The sequence below is a fragment of the Tenrec ecaudatus genome, chromosome 3 (genome assembly GCF_050624435.1).
Source record: "Tenrec ecaudatus isolate mTenEca1 chromosome 3, mTenEca1.hap1, whole genome shotgun sequence".
Lineage (NCBI taxonomy): Eukaryota > Metazoa > Chordata > Mammalia > Afrosoricida > Tenrecidae > Tenrec > Tenrec ecaudatus.
The window spans coordinates 151,495,101-151,514,863 of record NC_134532.1 but is presented as its reverse complement, the minus strand read 5'-3'; the positions used below and the strand labels follow the sequence as shown (position 1 = coordinate 151,514,863).

Below are 19,763 nucleotides of genomic sequence, written 5' to 3'. Positions count from 1 at the left end.
TATTGAATGAGTAGCTTGAATATGTTTGGATTCATAAATCTAAATGTAATAAATCCCTTACTTTGAAAAATAGAATCATTTTGAAGTCAAAAAGTATAACTGTTAAACAACATGATGAAGATGATTATACAAGGAGAAATTGTTACCTCCTGTCTTCCACCAGAACAAGCCAAGGACAGTGGTGTGTCCTTGGTTCTTTCTGACTGGGCTTCAATGTCTGCGCCATTGTCCAGCAATATTTCCACAACACCAACATGACCGGCTGTAGCAGCCAAAATGAGTGGAGTAAAACCTGAAGAGAAATAATTATCTTTCACTACATGCTGAGAAAAGGAAGAATACTAAGTATCAGAAGAGGGCTTAAAAAAGTAGTAGTCCGCACAATAGGAGTATCTTTGGACAAAGGTTAACACTGAGGTCTACCTTTCTTGTCTCGGTGCTCAATACTAGCTCCTCGCTCTAGCAGTGTTTGAACCAGTTCCTCATGGCCACCAGCACAGGCAAGGGTTAGTGCTGTGTCATGGTTACTCTCGGTCTGCAAGAGAGGATTTTGATTAGCTTGTTAGGAAATTTAAAATATTAATATAAACTATATTATCTGCACCTAGACCAAATTCTTAAATACTCTTTGATAGATCAAACACTTAAATCATAAGTTGGCTAACAGATTTTTTTTTAAAGCTTAGTGGCCAACCTATAATGATTTATTTAAACATATACATATAGACTACAAATAAGCTCCATGGGTAATTTAAAAAATAATTACAGGGGGAAATGCTACTTCTTCAACCATATGTTGTGCTTGACAGCATAATTAGGAGAAATAACATGGGTTCACTTTCAACTTCCAGCTATAATATAGCTACATAGACCAAATTTACCATTCTGCTGCAAACAACTAAAAAATGGCCAAACCATTTGAAATGATGGTGTTCGAATAGACAGTGAAAGCAATTCCTAAGAATAGAAATGATCGGTCAAACTGAATTCCTGGAGCATTTCCAGGTTGCAGCAAACGGGCTTGCAGTCACTAAGTTGAGAAGATAAGTTTCAAGAGGTCAAGATTGTCTATGGAGAGGAGATGCCCAGAGAAAGTACTCTGGAGAAGGTTTCAAGTATGCAGCTGAGTAAGATGTGTTCTAAAAAAAATTGAGGGCAAGCAAAAACCCAGGCTGAACAGCACCCACAGCTCACTAAGAAGCAGGAATAATTCTAGACCCATTAGTCAGATGGAAAAACATTCTCCCACTCCAGACATTACACAGAAGCCTCAATAGCAAGGCCAAAATAGATGTTGAACTGTCTAGCCATGCAAAAGAGCTGGGCTTAAACGAAATTATTTCCCAAGGAATACAACTGCTGCCTTCTAGAGAAAATACTCCGAATATCCAACAATGAATTTTGAAAGACAGAGTTTATTTAAATCATAATTAAGATACTACAGTAGGCTAGACAACTAGCAACACAGTAAATATACAACTTACTTCTGACTTTTCATAATGACTGATACTAGATCTAACAGTGGTAAGAGCAGATTAAGCTGTAACACAGTAAACTAATTTAACCTGAATCCTTTCAGTCTTCTACACTTGTGTCCATAGAGAAGACTTGAAACTTGGCTATTCCAACTTAGGAATTGAATGATTAATCATATTTAAATTTCACTATGTCAATTCAGTTATTGGAAGACTATTTGTTACGTGAATCTATTTTCCCAATTGTACACTTAATACATCCAAATCCAGACCTACAATTTCTAAGGAAGTCCCAATTGAAATATGCTCATTAGGGTGACAAAGTATCCCAGATTTGCTTGGGACTAGGCTATCTCTTCATCCAGAGATGTAGAACTTTTGGTGTAAAAGTGAAGTCTGCCCTGGGCAAAACAAGATGATGACTGGCTCACCCTGACTGTAAAAGTAATAGCCACACTAGATTTTGAACACTTCTAGTACTCAAAGCATATCTCATGAGTAATTTTTATGTATTGACTGCATGTTGAAACAATTTCATGGATATATTAACTAATACATTATCTTAAAATGTACTCTGTCTCTGAATTTTTTTAACTTTTAGAATATATAAAATTACCTTTAATGATAAAAGGAAGGCAATATTTAAAATTGTTTGAAACCTCCCTTTCTGCCCTCCCATTCACATGACTCACCACTACAATGGCAATCTGCTTTGTGCTAGGTTTGGGTGTGTGTCACCTGTAGAACACTATAACGTAATACAAGACAAGGAACATGTCTTATTTAAGATTCTATATTCCAGTGTTACAGCTCTTTTAGAATTTGTCTAGCAGGTTTTCTGGAAAACCCCTTTAAAAAAAAAGATTCTATATTCCACCTACACATGATGCTCTGCAAAAGAAATGAATGACAATTACCGCCGAATGACAACAGCTATGAATAATAGGTCCAGAGACCGTTACTATACTACATCTATAAAAGTTTTTGTGCTTGCTGTATTTGTTTCCTGTACATATATACTATGATACTATATACTAATAATTATTATTGCATTATGTGATAAATATAAAGAGGAATGGTATCTGAATGCCAGTAATACTAACCCAACTAATCTCCATTATTAAAAAATGTGTAACAAGACAAAAAGCAGAATCAATGAGAGTGAAGAAATAAGAAAAAGCCTACTAGTTGGTGATGAAGGGAGACGGCAAAAGCTGCTCTGCAGAAGAGGCTGCTAGAGAGCAGAGCCACTGACTGCAGGTATCAGGGATGCCCACAAGGAAGAGATGCACCAACTACAACAATGGAGAAGGACATGAACACTTAAATGAGTGACCGCTCTGATGGCTTCCATAGTATTTGAACTTCTTTTCAGATTTATAAAGCGATCATTGCCTGATTCAGAAAAAAGAAGACAGAAGTTCAGAATTAACTTTCCAAGGATCACCCAACTAATAACTAGTAAGATGGACTTAAAAAGCAAACAAGGATTTCCTTGATTACAAAAACCCTGCTCTCCCCACACACCCCAGTATCCCTTTAGGGATACAGCAGAATGTTAGATACATCTGCCTTAGGTTGTTTCTGTACTCGTGTATTTCTGTATCAGCAAAAAGTCTGTGATGCAGTTTCTTATCATAAGAAGGTCATGAAGGTGACAAGGGTGGGGGAGAGAGGAGCTGATACTACCGGCTCAAATAGAAAGCAAATGTTTAGAAAACAATGATGCCATATGCACAAATGTGCAAGATACAACTGATGTAGGGATTGTTATAAGGGCCCCAATAAAATGATCTTTACTAAAGAGAATTATTCGGGAAAGCTGTGCCAACTTTAAGTGAAAAAATGAAGGAAAAAAAAAAACTTTTTGCAAAAGATGAGCAAGGGACATCTTAGAGGACTGCTAAATTATTATATAGGGTTTTGTTTCTCTTTACATTATAGAACATCAATTCAATAAACATTTATGAAGCACCTTTAAATTTGATGCACTCTGCCAGGTATTCTAGTAGGATCAGTACCAACCTCCATCAGTCAATTCTGAAACACAGGCCACCTGGTGGGTGTCAGGGTAGAACGATGTTCTGTAAGGTTTTCAGTGGTTTATTGTTCAGAAGTAAATTGCCAAGGCTTTTCTTCTTAGGTACTTCTGGATAGATTCAAACCAGTTGGCAGTTAGCAGCCAAAGGCATAACTATCTGCACTCCTCAGAGACTCTACTAGTTACTCAACTGGAGGCTGAATGAGGAAATACAGTTCCCATTCACCTGGAGCTCACTGACAACAACTGTGTGGGACAAACTTAGGTTCAACTATAGGTTCCATATATATAAATGCTCCAAAGAATATGTTAGCATCTATAAAATAACATATTTAAAGACAGAAATCAATTCCTTTTCCACAAGAAACAATAAGAGTTTATTTCATAGGTTAAGAGAACATCCCCTAAATGGTCCATACAACACGCGCGCGCGCGCACACACACACACACACACACACACACACACACACACACCCTCGTTTTTTTCAAAGACTTTTGTTTATTAGGACCTGATCATTTACAAAAGAAACAGCATTATAATGTACTGTCCCTTGGTTAATTTAAAAAATAAATTAAGATTGTATTGTATGCCTGTTCTACGTTAGGCCTCTTAAGGCAATTGTTTCAGAAAGTAAACTATCCACTTAAATTTTACTCTTGTTCTAAGATTTCAGTTAATATATTTATTTTTAAATTTAATTACAGTAAAAAAAATTTTTTTTAAATTAAATTACAGTAATAACTCATAAGCTTTCCAAAATGTAAAAGTTCTCATATTCAGATAATCTGGAGATAAAAATTGCCTTTCATTCCCTTGGAGGGCTTTGGCAACTAAATTCTACAGATACAGAGCATGGAGCCATATACTTTGATCAACAAGATAAGAATTTCCAAAGAAAATACATATGCAATTAAATGGATATGATATAGAATAAAAATGCTCCTTTTACAGAAGTACGCCATCCATTATGTATTTAAAGCATATCTTCTGATGTAAGATTATTAAAAAATAACCTCAAGTAAATTATTTTCTATATCTCCGAAATTAAAAAAGCTTTTAAAAAAAGTTTATGATGACCCCTGGAAACAAGATCTCTGTGGTGTACTTGTCAGCAATAATGTGAACTTGGTATTTTATTTCCTTTTAATGTGGATTTTTATTTATAACTATCATAACTGCCTGAAGAAAAGGTCATTTTAGATGCTTTAAGTCACTGAAGGTCAGCATTACTTTTCTGATGGTATCAGTCCAAATAAGAACCATCTCTCCGGAGTATGGGGCTTACCTGTGCATCAATATCAATGGCGGGGTAGATAGGGAGCATGGCTGAAGGAGAGATGATAGGACTGGGAGCTGGAGTCTGAGGCTGGGAAATGGAAGCCGCGGAACTGTGGGTAGGAGTGTTTGGCATTGCAGATGTTCTTCCACTGACTGCTGTTGAATAAAATAACTGCACTTAATAAGGGTGAAACATGGTTAGGTCACATTAAGAATTTATTAGAAAATATTTACAGAATTTTAATACAGAATCTCTACAAGGAGATTACCATAGAACTAATCATTCAACTTCCTATTTATTTCTGATCTTGGACAGCAATCCAAAATATTGAGTGTAGTGCATCTTCTAAATAATAATCTCTTTGGGGCTCAAAAAAAATCCCTTAATAACCTGTAGTCAAAAGAACCTTACTGCAAAATAGAAAACAGATATTCATATACTAAAATTAAATATGCAAAGTTATGTTCTAATTAGGAAAAGCATGAAAGGTATAGCAGTTAATTTCAGAAATGGAAAAAATGTACTTTTACTTGCCAATATCCTACTTTATGTACTTTAACTATTAATGTTATTGAAGGCACCTTCTCCTGTATGATTAACTGTAGATTTGAAGAAAAATTCTGCATCACAGCTCTGAGAATGAAAGCTTATCCAAATATAAAGATTCGATCCTGTCACAGAAATGTAGTTTCTCACACGAAAGATTATTCTATAGTGGGTAAATGCTCAGCAATCAATCCAGCAGTCACATTAATTACCTCAGACAAAATTTCAAAATCAGTGTGGATTTAAATGTATTTCACACAATCATATTTAGAATATCGATTACTGTTGGTCCTTCTTTGTAAAATTTTGCCACGTTACTGTTTTCAGCAATATATGCAACTTAAGAAGGGGCTTAAATGGGTCAGTGTTTGAATGGAAGATTTCCAAAGGTGGAGCGTACGATAGATTCAGTTAAGGGGACCCTACCATTCCCTCCTCAACTCACTTCTAGAGTTGAGAATGATAATGTGAATGCCAATTCTAATACTTCCTCTCCTTTAAACATGTTATACTAGTAAAGGAAGTATGGGTACTTGTCTTCAAATGATCCACAATAGTGTGGAAGTGTGCTACAAATAAAGTTATAAACTATATCAGAGAGAAAACCATCATGATTCACAACTGGATCTGAAACCAGCATTATCAGCAAAAAAGGTTATAATCCTGCCAAAAACAAAACTGCAATTGATCTTGTTATAACAATTATAAACATGATGCCAAATGAGGAAACCGCTTTTACATGAAATCCTTGATTCAGGCGCACACACACACACTGTATCCATTAGAGCAACGCACATTCTACAACTGCACATTTGAAGTCCAATCAAAAGTCAAAGGGAAAATGAAGAAACAAAAACACTGAACTATTAGGGATCCAAACCACTAGAAAAGGGAATATACTTATATATTGAAATGACAATTTAGTGGCTTTGATAATGTTAGTCCATAGCTTTGTATGTTAATAATCAAGATATTCACATAGCATCTATAGCCCTTAAAAGTAGACTCCAGATTCTCCTGATTGGATTTACACACGTGCAAATGCTAACAGCAAAAAGCAGCTGAAACAGGAGGTCCAAAACACGGTTTATTTCATGACTAAGTTACTTTCTACATTTCAATTGGGGTAGTTTCTTTTACAGTATTTTAATATTAGAGACTTTTAAAATTTTGATCACAAAAAACAACTCCCCCTTTTCCTTTGGGGTATCTAAGAAATAACTATCTGACACTCATACATTCTCTACAGCTATAGGGAAAAACTGAAAAATATGTCGATTTCTCGAGAAACATATTTACAGGGAGGCTGTCATTTTAGGTTTAGATATTTAGAGGAGGAGAACAAGGTGCTCAGGAAAGGTTTAAGATCAAGATAAAAAAATGGGAACTGGAGACCTTAAGAAAAGCAAAGTGCTAAGACTAGTTAAACAGTGAATTGATTTTGCTTTAATAAGTAAAAGGAACAGGGAAGGCAGAAGATTTTGGCCAGTACAAACAAACAATAAAAGAGCAGGCTAACAATTGGGGTCGAGAAATAAAGTGCAATGGAAGGAAGGGAAGGAAGTATATGTGTTTCACAGGCGTGACAGTTTAAGAAATCCAAAGAAGGAAACGAAAGTGGCTCCTAGTGAACTGAAGAGCAAGCACTACCATTACCATCTTAAGAATACAGTCCCAGAAATAAGCGTCTGGATGCCGTGCATGTGCACATGCACGGTGAGAGGGAGGGGCTGCAAGTAGGCAGCTGGATGCTTTTACTCAGTTCTTCCTTCTTGCCCTTTTCCTCCTTTCCGATAAAAATGAGTATGATAAAGAAATTTTCTAAATTGTCTTGAATGTGAGCACTTGGAACACACATATGTAGAATTTTACTGTTTTTGTTCTTATGTATCAATAGAAAAGCTGCTTTAAATCCTCTTAAAATCAGTACAAAAATTGCACAATCATTGTTGGTAGCTTTGCTCAAACACATCAGGTAAACTTTGATAGTATATCAAATATTGATGTCTACTATTCATTAAATTGAAAAACTATGCAATCTTTAGTGCTTTGATTTGCCTAATAAAAAGGGCAACATTATAACCTACATCAGTGGTTCTCAACCTATGGGTCGTGACCCCTTTTGGGGTCGACCAATCCTTTTATAGGGGTCGCCCGATTCTTAACAGCAGCAAAATTACAGTTATGAAGTCGTAACTAAAATAATTTTATGGTTGGGGGTGATCACAACATGAGGAACTGTATTAAAGGGTTGTGGCATTAGGAAGGTTGAGAACCACTGATCTAGATTAATTTCAAATTTGGAGTTTATAACTACTATTCTCCGGTTTTCATGACTTTTTCAATAGAATTTCAAAATTACCATAACCTCCATTAGTAATTAGCAGTAATTTAAAACTCCATAGAATCTTCACATATTTACCATTATTCCAATTTAGTCACTATACCTTCTATTCATTCCATGTATCTCTTGGTGTGCATTCATTTACTCTTGCTGATATTAAAAGACAACTGAGGGATTGTGGGGCCATCTGTAAGATCTCCTTAGCCGATTCCTTAGTTTCTGAATGTTAGCTACATATCTAAATACTATAGAATTTAGTTTTACTCTTTTAAAAGACGAAAGTTAAATTTTGCCTATGCTCTCATTATTACATGCAATGGCACTAAAATTTATAAAGAGTAAAAAAAGTAAATCTACCACTTAGTTAATAGAAAAAATAATGAAGGAAAGAGAAACTGTATGGGAAACAACTCAAAGACGAGGTAGCCTTATAATTATTATGAATTCAGTTTTCTTGCATAAGCATAGACTTAGGAGGAAAATTAATTTTTTAGAACTTAATTAAGTGTCAAAATATAGTAGTATTTATTTGTTTTCTCTCTTTCCTCCCTTGAAGTTTTCTTTCTTTTTGTTTTTGAATAGAACAAACAGTCCTTCTTTTTATGGCTGTCCTAAGGACTTATGGCCCCATAACTCCAATCTTTCTACTTTGTTACAGAACTCACAAAAGATAAGTCCCAAAACACGCTTACAAAATAGTTCTTCTTTTGATGAAACTAATCATAATTCAATGAAGTTTCTCTGGCTACACATTTTAAAATACACCTTTTATAATACTGTCAGGGGATCGCGCCTTCCCTTACTGCTTTAAGAGACTAGACATGAACAGTCATAGTACAGTAACTCAAACCCCACTTGGGTTGTTCCTGTATTACTGTCGTAAAGGTGTTTAGGTTCTTTTTTCAATATTCACCAGGTCTGAAGTCTGAACCATTAAAATAAAGTTATTTCTGTTCACAAGTTTCCTGATGCATGCTACCAGTTTTGAACTTCAACTTCTATTAGTTTCCTAGGATACTGGTGTAAATAAAAAAGCTAAAAGGCCAAAATTCAGTCTTAGTATTTTCACCATAAAAGGGAAAAAACAAAAACCAATTCCACTTCTAAAAAACCTGATACCCAGCCTACCCAGCTATGCCAGAAAGCTTCGGTCATTTCTTTTTCTCAGTAAACTAATATGTTCAATTTGACCTGGGTCCACCTGGGAACTTCTGAGAATAAAATACTGTTTCTAAGATATACAATATATCAAGAGTCCAAAAGCAGTTCTCAAGTTGGGTAATGGCAAAAAATCGTGGCACACTCTTATTCGCCTTAAGCAAATCATATTTGATACCTGCTCATAACAATATAAACCCACCTGCCATGATGTCATCCAGCGTGTCATTGAGGGTCTGAGCAGGGCTGGCTACCATTAACCCTTGTTGTGTTTCTGTCAGAATTCCTTGCCCCAGCCCTGCCAACTGTGCTTGGCCCAGTACTGGCTGTCCAACTATCACTCCTTGCAGTTCTGTAAGATTTGCGATGGACCCTGGAGGCAGGGGACCTGCAGCCAGGGGCAAAGCTTGAGGCATCGCCAGAGGCTGGATTGGTGCAAAACCCATCTGAGCAGCAGTCTGCTGGGATTCATCTTTAAGTAAAATGGGTTCCACTTGCTGTAAGCGTGCATAGTCTCCCTCGGAAAGTTGCTCTCCAACTCCAACAGGAGTTAGTAGTCCCAGGTGGTGGCAAGATTGTTGTTGCTGCTGCTGAAGTTGGATTCTTTGAGCTTTAACCTCTAGATACTGCTTTTTTAGCTGCTGTTGAGTTTTCAGTTGTAATTCTCTTTCTACTTTCTGCAGTTCCTCCAAGATCTTTTGTTTCTTCTGAATTTGCTCCTCCCTGGTTTTGTTCAGCTCCTCGATCTTCTCCTTGGTGAGTTGGTCAGCGTGTGCCAGTTCCAAGGACTGCAGCTGCGCATTCTTCTCTATGGCTTCTTTGATCCTCTGCTCCAGTTCTGTCAACTTTCCCTGAGCCTCTTCTACAATGCTCTCTGGAGACTGATTGGTGATGTAACCCTGTACATCCTGGCTGTTTGCTGGCAAATGGCTGCTGGACTTTTGTTTAGAAGCAGCTGTGTAAAAAAGAAACCCCCTCAGAAGTGCACGTGAATGGCATCCTCATTACAGAGTTACTGTTGGGAGGGTTGGTGCCAACAGTTATGCACCAAGTTAGCAAATCCACAGAAGGCGGAAATGCACTATGCTAAGGAATTAAAAGCAAATCCACCTTCTTTATCATAAATATAAAATGTGGGGATTTTATGTGCATAGAGTAAGCTATGGATAGAAGTTTTAGGATTTTAAAAATATCACAAGGCTAAAATTAGACAATAGAGGAATGCAGGCTTGTGATTATCTAAGTGGTACAATAAAATCAAAATCTGGTGCTATGTGTAGATACTTCATCTGGTCATAAAGGTGTAGAAACTCAAAAGAACAGAAAAATAATGTAAATTATTAAGATGAAGGGATTATTTAGACATATAAGTCAAGGTTTTTCCACATTCAATAGTCTGTGCCTTTTTAACAAACATATACACTAAGAGTACCCCCCACACCTCTGAGAAGTACCAAGAAATTAAAATCCAACTAAATATAGGTCTTTGCTGGGGCCTATCATATTCAAGACTCATAAAGGCAAGATGTAAATTCACACCTTCACACAACTACCTAGACTGTAGAGAATTGGGATTTGGTTTCATTGGAAGAAAAGATGCTGGACTACACCATCCATTATATCTTCTAGCAGCCAGGTAAATAAACAGATCTGGCTACAGGTGTAATAATCAGTTGTTTTCTATGCCAACTGAAAAAGTTACCAAGGCTCTAGACTGGTAGTAGTGATTACTGAAAATACTTAGTATTCTTGTCTGTAAAAGAATATAGATAGACCAAAACTAAAAAAAAAAAAATTAAAACCGTAATGGATCTTCAGATAAAACTTTCAAAAAGAAGAAAAAACAAACAAAAACACAAGAAAAACCTGATTCAAACTGTTACTGTAAAGTTTGGGGACAAAATTTATAACATGCATGGTAGAAAATTCACAAATCAAATATGGACCTCAAAATTCTAGAGGAACAAACAAGCATAACTGTAGTAACTTTGAATTATTGGTTAAGAGATCCCAGATATAAAATCTGCATTAAACCAGTTATTCTAAAATATATTTTAATATCTGATCCAAGTTATTAATATTATGCCTTACAAAATATAGACATGTGAGAAAATAATTTAGAAAAATATAACCCAATTATACCCACCCTACCATTTTTAAATGTGCAGAACTTAGTAGTTACTAGTGGAAATCATGAAGAATCAGAATTGCATCATAGATGAGCATCTAACTGTCTAATCTCTATTAAAAACATACAACTTTAAACTATGTTCTCTTGCAAAAACTATTGCAAAAATTAGTTATGTCAACTTAATAAATTTCATATTTTATGAAAAAACTAACTTAGAATGACTAGGTTTTGGCAACCTTATCAGTTTCACCTGAACCACTTGTAAACCATAGTCTTTAGAAGTGCAACTGACCTTTATTCCTGATGGGAAGTGTAGTAGCAACGTTGGCAGGCGGTTTGTCAGGCTCCTGAGGTGGGACAACCATGGGCAGTGCTTGAACTGGTACACGAGGAGCCTATGACAAATAACACTAATTGATTCTATTTCATGAGCTTTAATGAAGAATTATAAATATTTTATCCTATGAATATTAAAATGTGTTCATCAACCATAACAAGTAACCATTTCTATAAAAGACAGAAGTTACAACAAAAAATGATCACTAGTTTAAGGTATAACTATGCATGAACAGGGAGTAAAGAAGAAATAAGCTTTAAATCTTACCCTATTTAAATCATGGGATGGGGGTGTTAACTGAGTGACATCCGGTGGAGGGGCTGAAAGTAAGTTGTTAGGGTAGTCCAAAAGATAGCAAACTACACTCGTGTGGCCACCTTTTGCTGCTTCTATCAACATAGTTGAACCATCCTAAAAGTGGTTATGGAACAGGAGAAAATGGAAGATATTATTAGTTCACGGAATCCTGAAGAAGATAAAGCAAACAACAACTAGATACACTGAAATTATGAGTTGTATGAAATACTTCTAACCAAACCAAAAAAAATCAAAACTACATTTAAGATGCTATTATTATAAATGGGATATATAGGGATCACTTTACAATTTGGAAAATGCAGAATGCTTCCTGAAATATGCAAATTGCATACTTTTAAACGGTGAGTAGGATCTGCCCCATGGGCCAGCAGTAGTTCCACCACTGCAAGATGGCCCCCTGCACAAGCCAGGGACAGCACCGTATGGTCGTTATTAGCTGTGGTTCGATTCACATTGGCTCCTGAAATAAGAAAGGTAGGGGAAAATCTGGTTAGTATCTTTTTTCTCCCCTTCTTGGAATAATGATTAAATGTTGAGACAGAAAAATTAAGTCCTATTATATTATCCAACTTCAACAGTTATAAGCTCTCAGTAAATCTTGTTTCACAACTCTGTCGCATTAAATCACTCTAAAGCAAATGCCAGAGAAGTCATGCTAACAGCATCCTTATACATTTCAGTCGGTTTAAGATAAGAAGCCGTGGTGGTGTATTGGGCTACCAACCAACATGTTGCTGGCTCAAATTCTCTAGGCTCTCCACAGGAGGAAAATTGGGCTGTCTGCTTGTGCAAAAGATTTTAGTCTGGAATATCAAGCGGATCAATTCTACTCTATGGACGCCATGAGTCAGAATCAAAAGGTGGGTTTGTTTTTTGGTTATCAGTAATATAAAGGGGGGAAGTGTGTTTTGTTCTGGCTATAATCTTTTATTTAAAAGAGTAGACTGTGAAATTCATCTACATTTTCTGAGCAGGCAAACTTGTGAATATAATTCACACTCCCATATATGATGAGCTAAGCATTTTAGACTTCACATGAAACAGAAGAGCAGTACCATCACTTTTTAAGAAATACCTGAGAATCAATTCATATTTATTTCCCTGTGCTAGGCATTGGGAAAAATGGAAGTAAAATGAAAACAAGAATCAAATCTATTAAAAACAAGCCAAGGAAGAAAAGGGATGGTGGTTATGTAAATAAGTCCACTCTGGAGAATACTAAGTTATAAATACACGTAGCAAGTGCTTAAATTGCCTGAAGTTGATCAGTGAGTTGTGTATGACATTTTTTTTTATCTATTAACAATTGAGAACAGCCATGGTAGCATAGTGGTTACAAGTTGGGCAGCTAATGCCAGAGTCAGAAGTTTGAAACCACAAGACACTCCTCCTGATAAAGAAGAGGCTTTCTAATACTGTAAAGTCATCAGAAATCCAAAAGGGCAGTTCTATGCTATCCTACAGAATCACTGTAAGTCACCATTAGTCAATGGAAGTGAGTTTGGTTTTTGTTTACTTTTCTTTGTAAAAATTCAACATTAAATTAAAAAAATAATTATTGACTCCAAATGAATTTAATCTATATTTAAGAATATGGTGAACCAAGAATGAAAAAGTTATTTAAACTGACATGCATATCTGTATACAGTTAAGAAACATGTAAAGAAAATAATATGCATTCTATCTTAGATCACTGAGTCAAGAATTGACTCAATAACCACAGGTTAGGTTAATATGCATTTTAATGTCTCCATTAAGGATTTTTTTTTCCTTTTCCCATATTGGGGTTTATCTCTTGATGTATTTTTTGATTGTGGGTAGCTCTCTTGAATAGCTGGTATGTTTTTAGGTAAATGAAACCCAGGACTGATGCACCTATACAGAGAAGTAGAGTAAGGGTTCGCTGGGGTGGGATGGAATGGTGGGGTTCGGAAGGGGAGGCAGGTGGGGTGGTAAAGGGAGCTGATGATATCAAGGAATTCAAGATGGAAGAAAATGTTTTGAAACCGTTTGTGGAAGCAAAAATATTATGTCTGTAATAGCTCCCAATAAAATTATTTTGTAAAAACAAAACAAGACAGAAAATAACAAATCTCCAAGCATTTTCTCATACTTAGATCAATGTTAATTTTTTGGTCTGGGTATATATTTCTTATGTTTTACAAAGAAGCCAATTTAGGCTCAAGAAAATATAAAGTTGACTTATTCCACATTACTGAGTGGCAGAAATACCATAAATAGCCAACAGAGCAGACTTTAAACTACCTAGCTCTTTGCTCATCAAGTGTGGTGCTACAGTGTGCTGCTTCTGTGCACTGCAGGATGTTTATCAAACACTCCCTTCACTAAGTACCGGGCATTGCTTCATCACCAACACCCTACCCAAAGCACGCACCTATACCTCAATCTCTGTATGTCTACAGGCAGTGCATCGTACATATTTGGGGACAAACAAATGCTTTAAATAAACCCACCTTTGCTAATTAAGAACTGAACAGTACAAACATGACCCGCTCTCGCCGCTTTCATTAAAGGAGTTCGTCCACCCTCAGATTCATGTTCCTGTATAAACAAATACAACCTTAACTGATATACAATTACTGATGAATAATTATTCTTGTGATAAAGAGGGAAAAAAGGAAAACCACTGGCTCAAATTCTAAATCTATATATATTAAGTATCAATTTTAAAGCAAATTTAAAAACACGCTTAGATTTAAAAACATGTGTCATGAAAAAACCTTTAACTGGTGGTTACATTAATGCAACCACAACCCCCTCATATAAAAATACCAATTATCATTACCATCATCTTCATTTACTTCACGTTCTTTTCCTTTCACTAATTCGAATCCTATGTGTATGAATTTCTGCAAGCACATCATTTCCCTGGTAGGCTTAATATGAATATAACATGACATTACTTTAAAAAAAATCTATTTTAAGATGCTACTAGTTTTCTGTATCTCAAAGGATAAACTATAGAATTCCTATAGTTGTTGGGTTCTGAGAACATAACACATCTGAGAACACTACCTTCTGTAATGCATTCCACACTTCTATTTGTAAGCATTCACAGTTGATGAAATTTTATTTTTCTTAATCCAAACAGGGATTTAACTACGAATAAGCAAACATTAAAGGCTACGTTGCTGCATATTTCACGGTCATTGAGATAAGTGATCTAAACATGCTTCCCTAGTTACAGAAGCTCAGAGTCTAACAAGGGAGAGACACACAGACCAAGTCAGATATGACTTATACAAGCGTAACAATTGGTAGTGGTTAAATGCTTGCTGCTAGCTAAATGGTCAGCAATTGGAATCCAGGGGGAAAATGTGGCAGCTTCATATTAAATACCCCATGGGGCACTTCTAGTCTGTCCTATGAGCTCACTGTGCTTCAGCTTCAAATCCACTGACACTGGAACAGCGGTTTGAACTCGGCAGTCACTGCAGTAGAAAGACAAAGCTGTCTGATCTTGTAAAGGTATATGACCTTGGAAACCCACAAGGGCAGTTCTACCCTGTCTCATAGGCATGCTCTAAGTCAGAATTGATTCAATGGAGAGTTTTAGTTGGCAATTCAAAATGACAAAGGTACATCAATAGAACAAGTTATTAAAGGAGCCTGTTTTTATCTGCATATGACTTTTTGCCATAAAACTATGAATTTCTAGAGCTCACACCCGCTTTTTAATTTCAGAATCTGAGGCCATGAAAATATGCTGTTGTTGGGTGTTGTTGAAACAATGCTGACTCACAGCAGCACCATGTGACAAAGAGTCAACTGCTGCATAGGATGTGGAAGCAGACCACCAGGCCTCTCTCCCATGAATCTGTTAGGTGGATTTCAACTACCAAGCATTCAGTTAGCAAAGCAGCTGAGCATTTAACCATGTACTTCAACAACATTTGAACTAAACGTGCCTTTTCCTTTTCTCTCCCAAGCCACAAAAGCTATGGTAGAAGATTAGATATTCCATACACACATAAAGCGTTTTTGCTCCATGCTTCCCTACCTCTCAGGTTAAGCTCCTATACCATCTCCCACTAAAATATCTTATCACGTTTTCAAATGTACCTTTTACAATTTTTATCCAGATGACCCAAGGAGCTCTGGTGACCCAGTGGCTCAAGCACTGAAATACTAAGGAAAAGGAGGGCCGTGTGAACCCACCAGTATTTATTTCAGCATCCTTATGCTTCACCAGCCCTCTAAAGACCAAGACTACTTATTAAATATTCATTTTTAAATGTCTTTGTCATAAATACGAGAGTAAGCTAGACATCATTGTACAGAAACGATAATTAAAGACAAGTATGAAAATGTGAAACTCTCAATTCTCCTCCTATCTTCCCTCTAGGTCTACACACATCTCTTTAAGCCTTCTCTGAAGAATGTCATGCCTTCCAATTTACACTATGTCAACACAGTAAGTTCTGTCATCCTCTAGATACTCTGACCAGGTGCCTCTGAAAGAGTTCGGGGACTAGAGAGAAGCTAAAGGGCCTCTTTCAGACTTGCATGGTGCTGGGTAAGAGCTCTCGTAGGACAGCCCTTGTGATCCTTAAGAATCAATGGGTACCGTGTGTGAAGGGGGACGAAGATGGGTCTTTTGCTCACTACAACAGCTTTCATTAAACCTTTTCACAATAAGCCCTAATGTGCATCCTGTGTCTTTAAAGAAAACCGATTAAGATCATACCCTCAGAATCTCTCTCATACAAACGCACCCCAGTCTAGTCACCATTAGCTTGTAACTAGAAGCCACTGCGTTTTTTATTAGGTTTTTAAGATAAAACATTGAGACAGAAACATGTTTAAACATGCTTTGCTTCAATAAGCCCAACAATAAACGCACAGGAGCCCTCATAGGAAGTTTCTGACGTACCTTGTGTAACACCAGGGACAGGGTGGTCACCGTTATCGGTGCCTAGGCTGTTCAGAAATACCGCGACACCACATTTTCCTTTACGATAATATCAGAAAGCTGCTAAAAAGTTACATAAATATTCAAGGGGTAATGAACTCATATTAACATCTCAACCATCAAATAGTCCTTTTGTGTTGGAATGTAGAGAAGTAGACTGGCTAATCTTACTTACTAAAGGAAAGACACTATGCGTTGTAGTGTGGCCAAGCGGTCTAAGGCGCTGGATTAATAAGACAAGACAGAGCAGGCACCAAATAGTGACAGGGAGAAGTTACCAAAGGCCATGGAAAGAATAACATAAAGAAGTAAAGAAATACCTTTTATACATGCTTTCCACACTATTATATCAATTGTCTTATTTTGAAAGACTAGGGTTTGAAAAGTGACCTAGCTTACCAGATCTGCTCCTGCCTGAAGCAACACATCAGCCACATCGGTATGACCATTTTCACAGGCATATGTCAGGGCTGTATCCCCTGTTGCTGTGGTTGCGTGCACATTAGCTCCTGTAACAGTGTCAACAAACAATGCAGACTTTACCAAAAAAAACCATAAAGCATAAATATGGGCACAAACAACCCTATATCCACTATTAAAATAGATGTTTCTTTAAATAGTTGTTTTTTATTCATAAAAGAAAGGGAAAACGGAGGGAGACACTGATCAAAGCTCCAGCTATTTCCAACAGTTATGAAGCAAATCATTTATTAGGAATACATTATATTTTTTTCCTTAACACATTCAAGTAAATAAAAATCTCAGGAAAAAAATCATTAAACTATTTTCACTTAAATTAATGCTATAAAAATATGCAAAACATAAAAAATGCCTACCTGCAGTTAATAAGTATTTAACTAACTCCAAATGACCCTCTTGAGCAGCTTCCATTAAAGGGGTAGAACAGCCTAGTTCTATATCAGCTCCTGCCTTAATAAGAAAGTCTGCTACTTCCAGAAAGCCTCCACAGCAGGCCAGAGTCAAGGCAGTTTCTTGAGTTTCTTCAGTCTGTGCATTGATATTGGCTCCTAAAATAAAGATTCTAATTAGTCAACAAAAGTAATTTACTTATTCCAGAGATAGGCACACACGATTGTTTCCTAATAAACTATGTCTGAAAAATAAAGTGTTTGCATTATTACACTAAATCAGAATGTATCCCCCTACTACTGGTGGCATAAATAAATAAGCAAGTAAGTATATAATTAAGTAAAACAAACCACGCTCAAAATACACACCCACAAACTCACTACCATTGAGTCAATTCTAACTCATAGCGACCCACCAGAACAGGATAGAACTGCCCCTATGGGTTTCTAAGACCACACCTTCTTACAGTAGGAAAAAGCTTCATCTTTCCCTGTGGAGCAGCAGGTATTTTGAACTGCTGATCCAGCAGTTATCAGTCCACATGTAACTACTATTAATAATACCAATTACATATTCCAGAATTGGTGTACATAGCTGGAACTTGAGAAACTGAAGCCAGAAAGTACATATCAGGTAATACGGAGACTTTGAAAAATATGCCACAGCCTCTCATTTTAAGAATTCCCAAATTACAATAGATTGATGATGATAACATTATGAAAATAACACTTAATGAGCTTTTACTAAGTGCCCAGTAATATTCAAAACACTTTATATATTATTTAGCGCATTGGCATTTTCTGTCTGACTAGATATGGCAGTGAGAATACTGCAATTACATCATCGTCACCAATGCCACCAATCTCAGAGCTGACACGTTCACCGTGCCTTTATCCACAGCATGCAGCTCCAAGAATTTCATACACATATGTAAGCTCACCTCAAAACCCTAGAACTGACAAAACTGCAGCACGGAGAGATTAGAAACTTGTTTCTAATTTCACAAAATTGGTAAACAGTGGAGTTGTGATTCATATACAAGAAGCCTGGCTCCAAATGGTATGCATTTAAAATTCAAATGGATCATTCTCTCAATAAAGAGAAAATAGTGTTTTAAACATGCTGTTCCTCTTAAATTTACTGAAATTAAAACATTATCATTAAAAGAAAAATAAAAGACCTATAAATACGGAGATAGGAGGGAGACAATATCTAAACCTGAAATATCATAATATAATTGTTTCACATTTCCCAGAAGAGAACTCAATGTATGCTGTGCTATGTGATCACTTCTACTTTGAATTTTAGCATTCTTACCAGGTGTATCCTTACAGGGTCTCCCATACTGAGTTTCATGAAACCTAGCATTCTCAAATGCTTCTGACAAGGCAGTCTGCCCCTAAGGAATTACCTGAACTTGAGAAGCATTCAATTCCATATAGCCATATCCTAGTCCTTCCTGATTTCATCCACAGAGCAAAGAGTAGCTCAAAATGCTCTATGTTCAAGAACTCTGATTTTTTTTTTTTTAAGGACAGCAAGAGAGTCATTTTTTGATCAATAGCTTGGGTAACAACATCCCATAAAAAAATATACTGCAAAGATGATAGACTGAAATTAAATTTTTTATCATTGGCATCTTTAGTTCTACTCACATTTACGCTTCGGTGCCTTGAGTGATATAGCTTACCTTGGCCTAGAAGTAATGCCACCATCTCTTCATGTCCTTCTCGAGCTGCTTCCATCAGTGGTGTATAACCTTCATCATTGACCTCTTCTAGGCTAGCTCCTCTTTCAATAAGTAAAGCAGCAAGTTCCACATGCCCACCACATGCAGCCAAAGTCAATGGTGATTCAAAAGAATCAGCAGGCATGTTCACTTGGGCACCACTGTCAAGAAGCAACCTTGCTACTTCAACATGGCCATCCTAAATTTTTTCAAAAAAGTAAAAATAAGGTGAAAATTCAAAGACTTCTCTTTTGAAGACTCCATTACTAGGTAATGAAATTATTAAACAGCATTTAAATGTTTAATAAACCTACATTTAGAAAGTAAATCAGTATTTATAAGCTTGTCTATATTTCCTTAGTAAGAGAGTTGCAAATAGAAGTTGAGGAAACAGGAAGTATATAAAACAAGAGCCTTTTAGGAGATCATATTTAAAACCAATTCTAAAGGGTATCTATTGATCGAATGCTGAAAGGATACTGTTTACTACAGAAGGTAAAGATCAGAGAAGGTTTGAGAAAAGTAAAACCTTTGCAAAATTCCTAATCACAGTAAGGATTCTGATTAAGTTCAAAGTGAGAAAAAAGGGTAGTACATTTGG

The 19,763-nt window shown here is 36.4% G+C and overlaps 1 protein-coding gene and 1 pseudogene across 5 annotated transcripts in view; one reads left to right on the top strand and one right to left on the bottom strand.

Annotated features, from left to right (window-relative positions):
• The window catches only part of ANKRD17 (ankyrin repeat domain 17), a 158,460-nt gene that overhangs the window by 51,082 nt on the left and 87,615 nt on the right, over nt 1-19,763 (bottom strand). For 2 of the 5 annotated variants that reach the window (XM_075544211.1, XM_075544212.1), the window contains exons 8-18: nt 19,124-19,361; nt 17,400-17,591; nt 16,963-17,072; nt 14,105-14,192; nt 11,963-12,090; nt 11,580-11,723; nt 11,268-11,370; nt 9,047-9,799; nt 4,803-4,951; nt 424-535; nt 147-292 (exon numbers count right to left, since the gene is read on the bottom strand). In XM_075544211.1, the coding sequence (XP_075400326.1) occupies nt 147-292; nt 424-535; nt 4,803-4,951; nt 9,047-9,799; nt 11,268-11,370; nt 11,580-11,723; nt 11,963-12,090; nt 14,105-14,192; nt 16,963-17,072; nt 17,400-17,591; nt 19,124-19,361 (2,163 nt within the window). The remainder of the gene's footprint in view (nt 1-146; nt 293-423; nt 536-4,802; nt 4,952-9,046; nt 9,800-11,267; nt 11,371-11,579; nt 11,724-11,962; nt 12,091-14,104; nt 14,193-16,962; nt 17,073-17,399; nt 17,592-19,123; nt 19,362-19,763) is intronic. The other 3 variants (XM_075544210.1, XM_075544213.1, XM_075544214.1) reach the window with 3 other exon arrangements.
• On the top strand, nt 2,275-2,326 carry LOC142444051 (U7 small nuclear RNA; annotated as a pseudogene).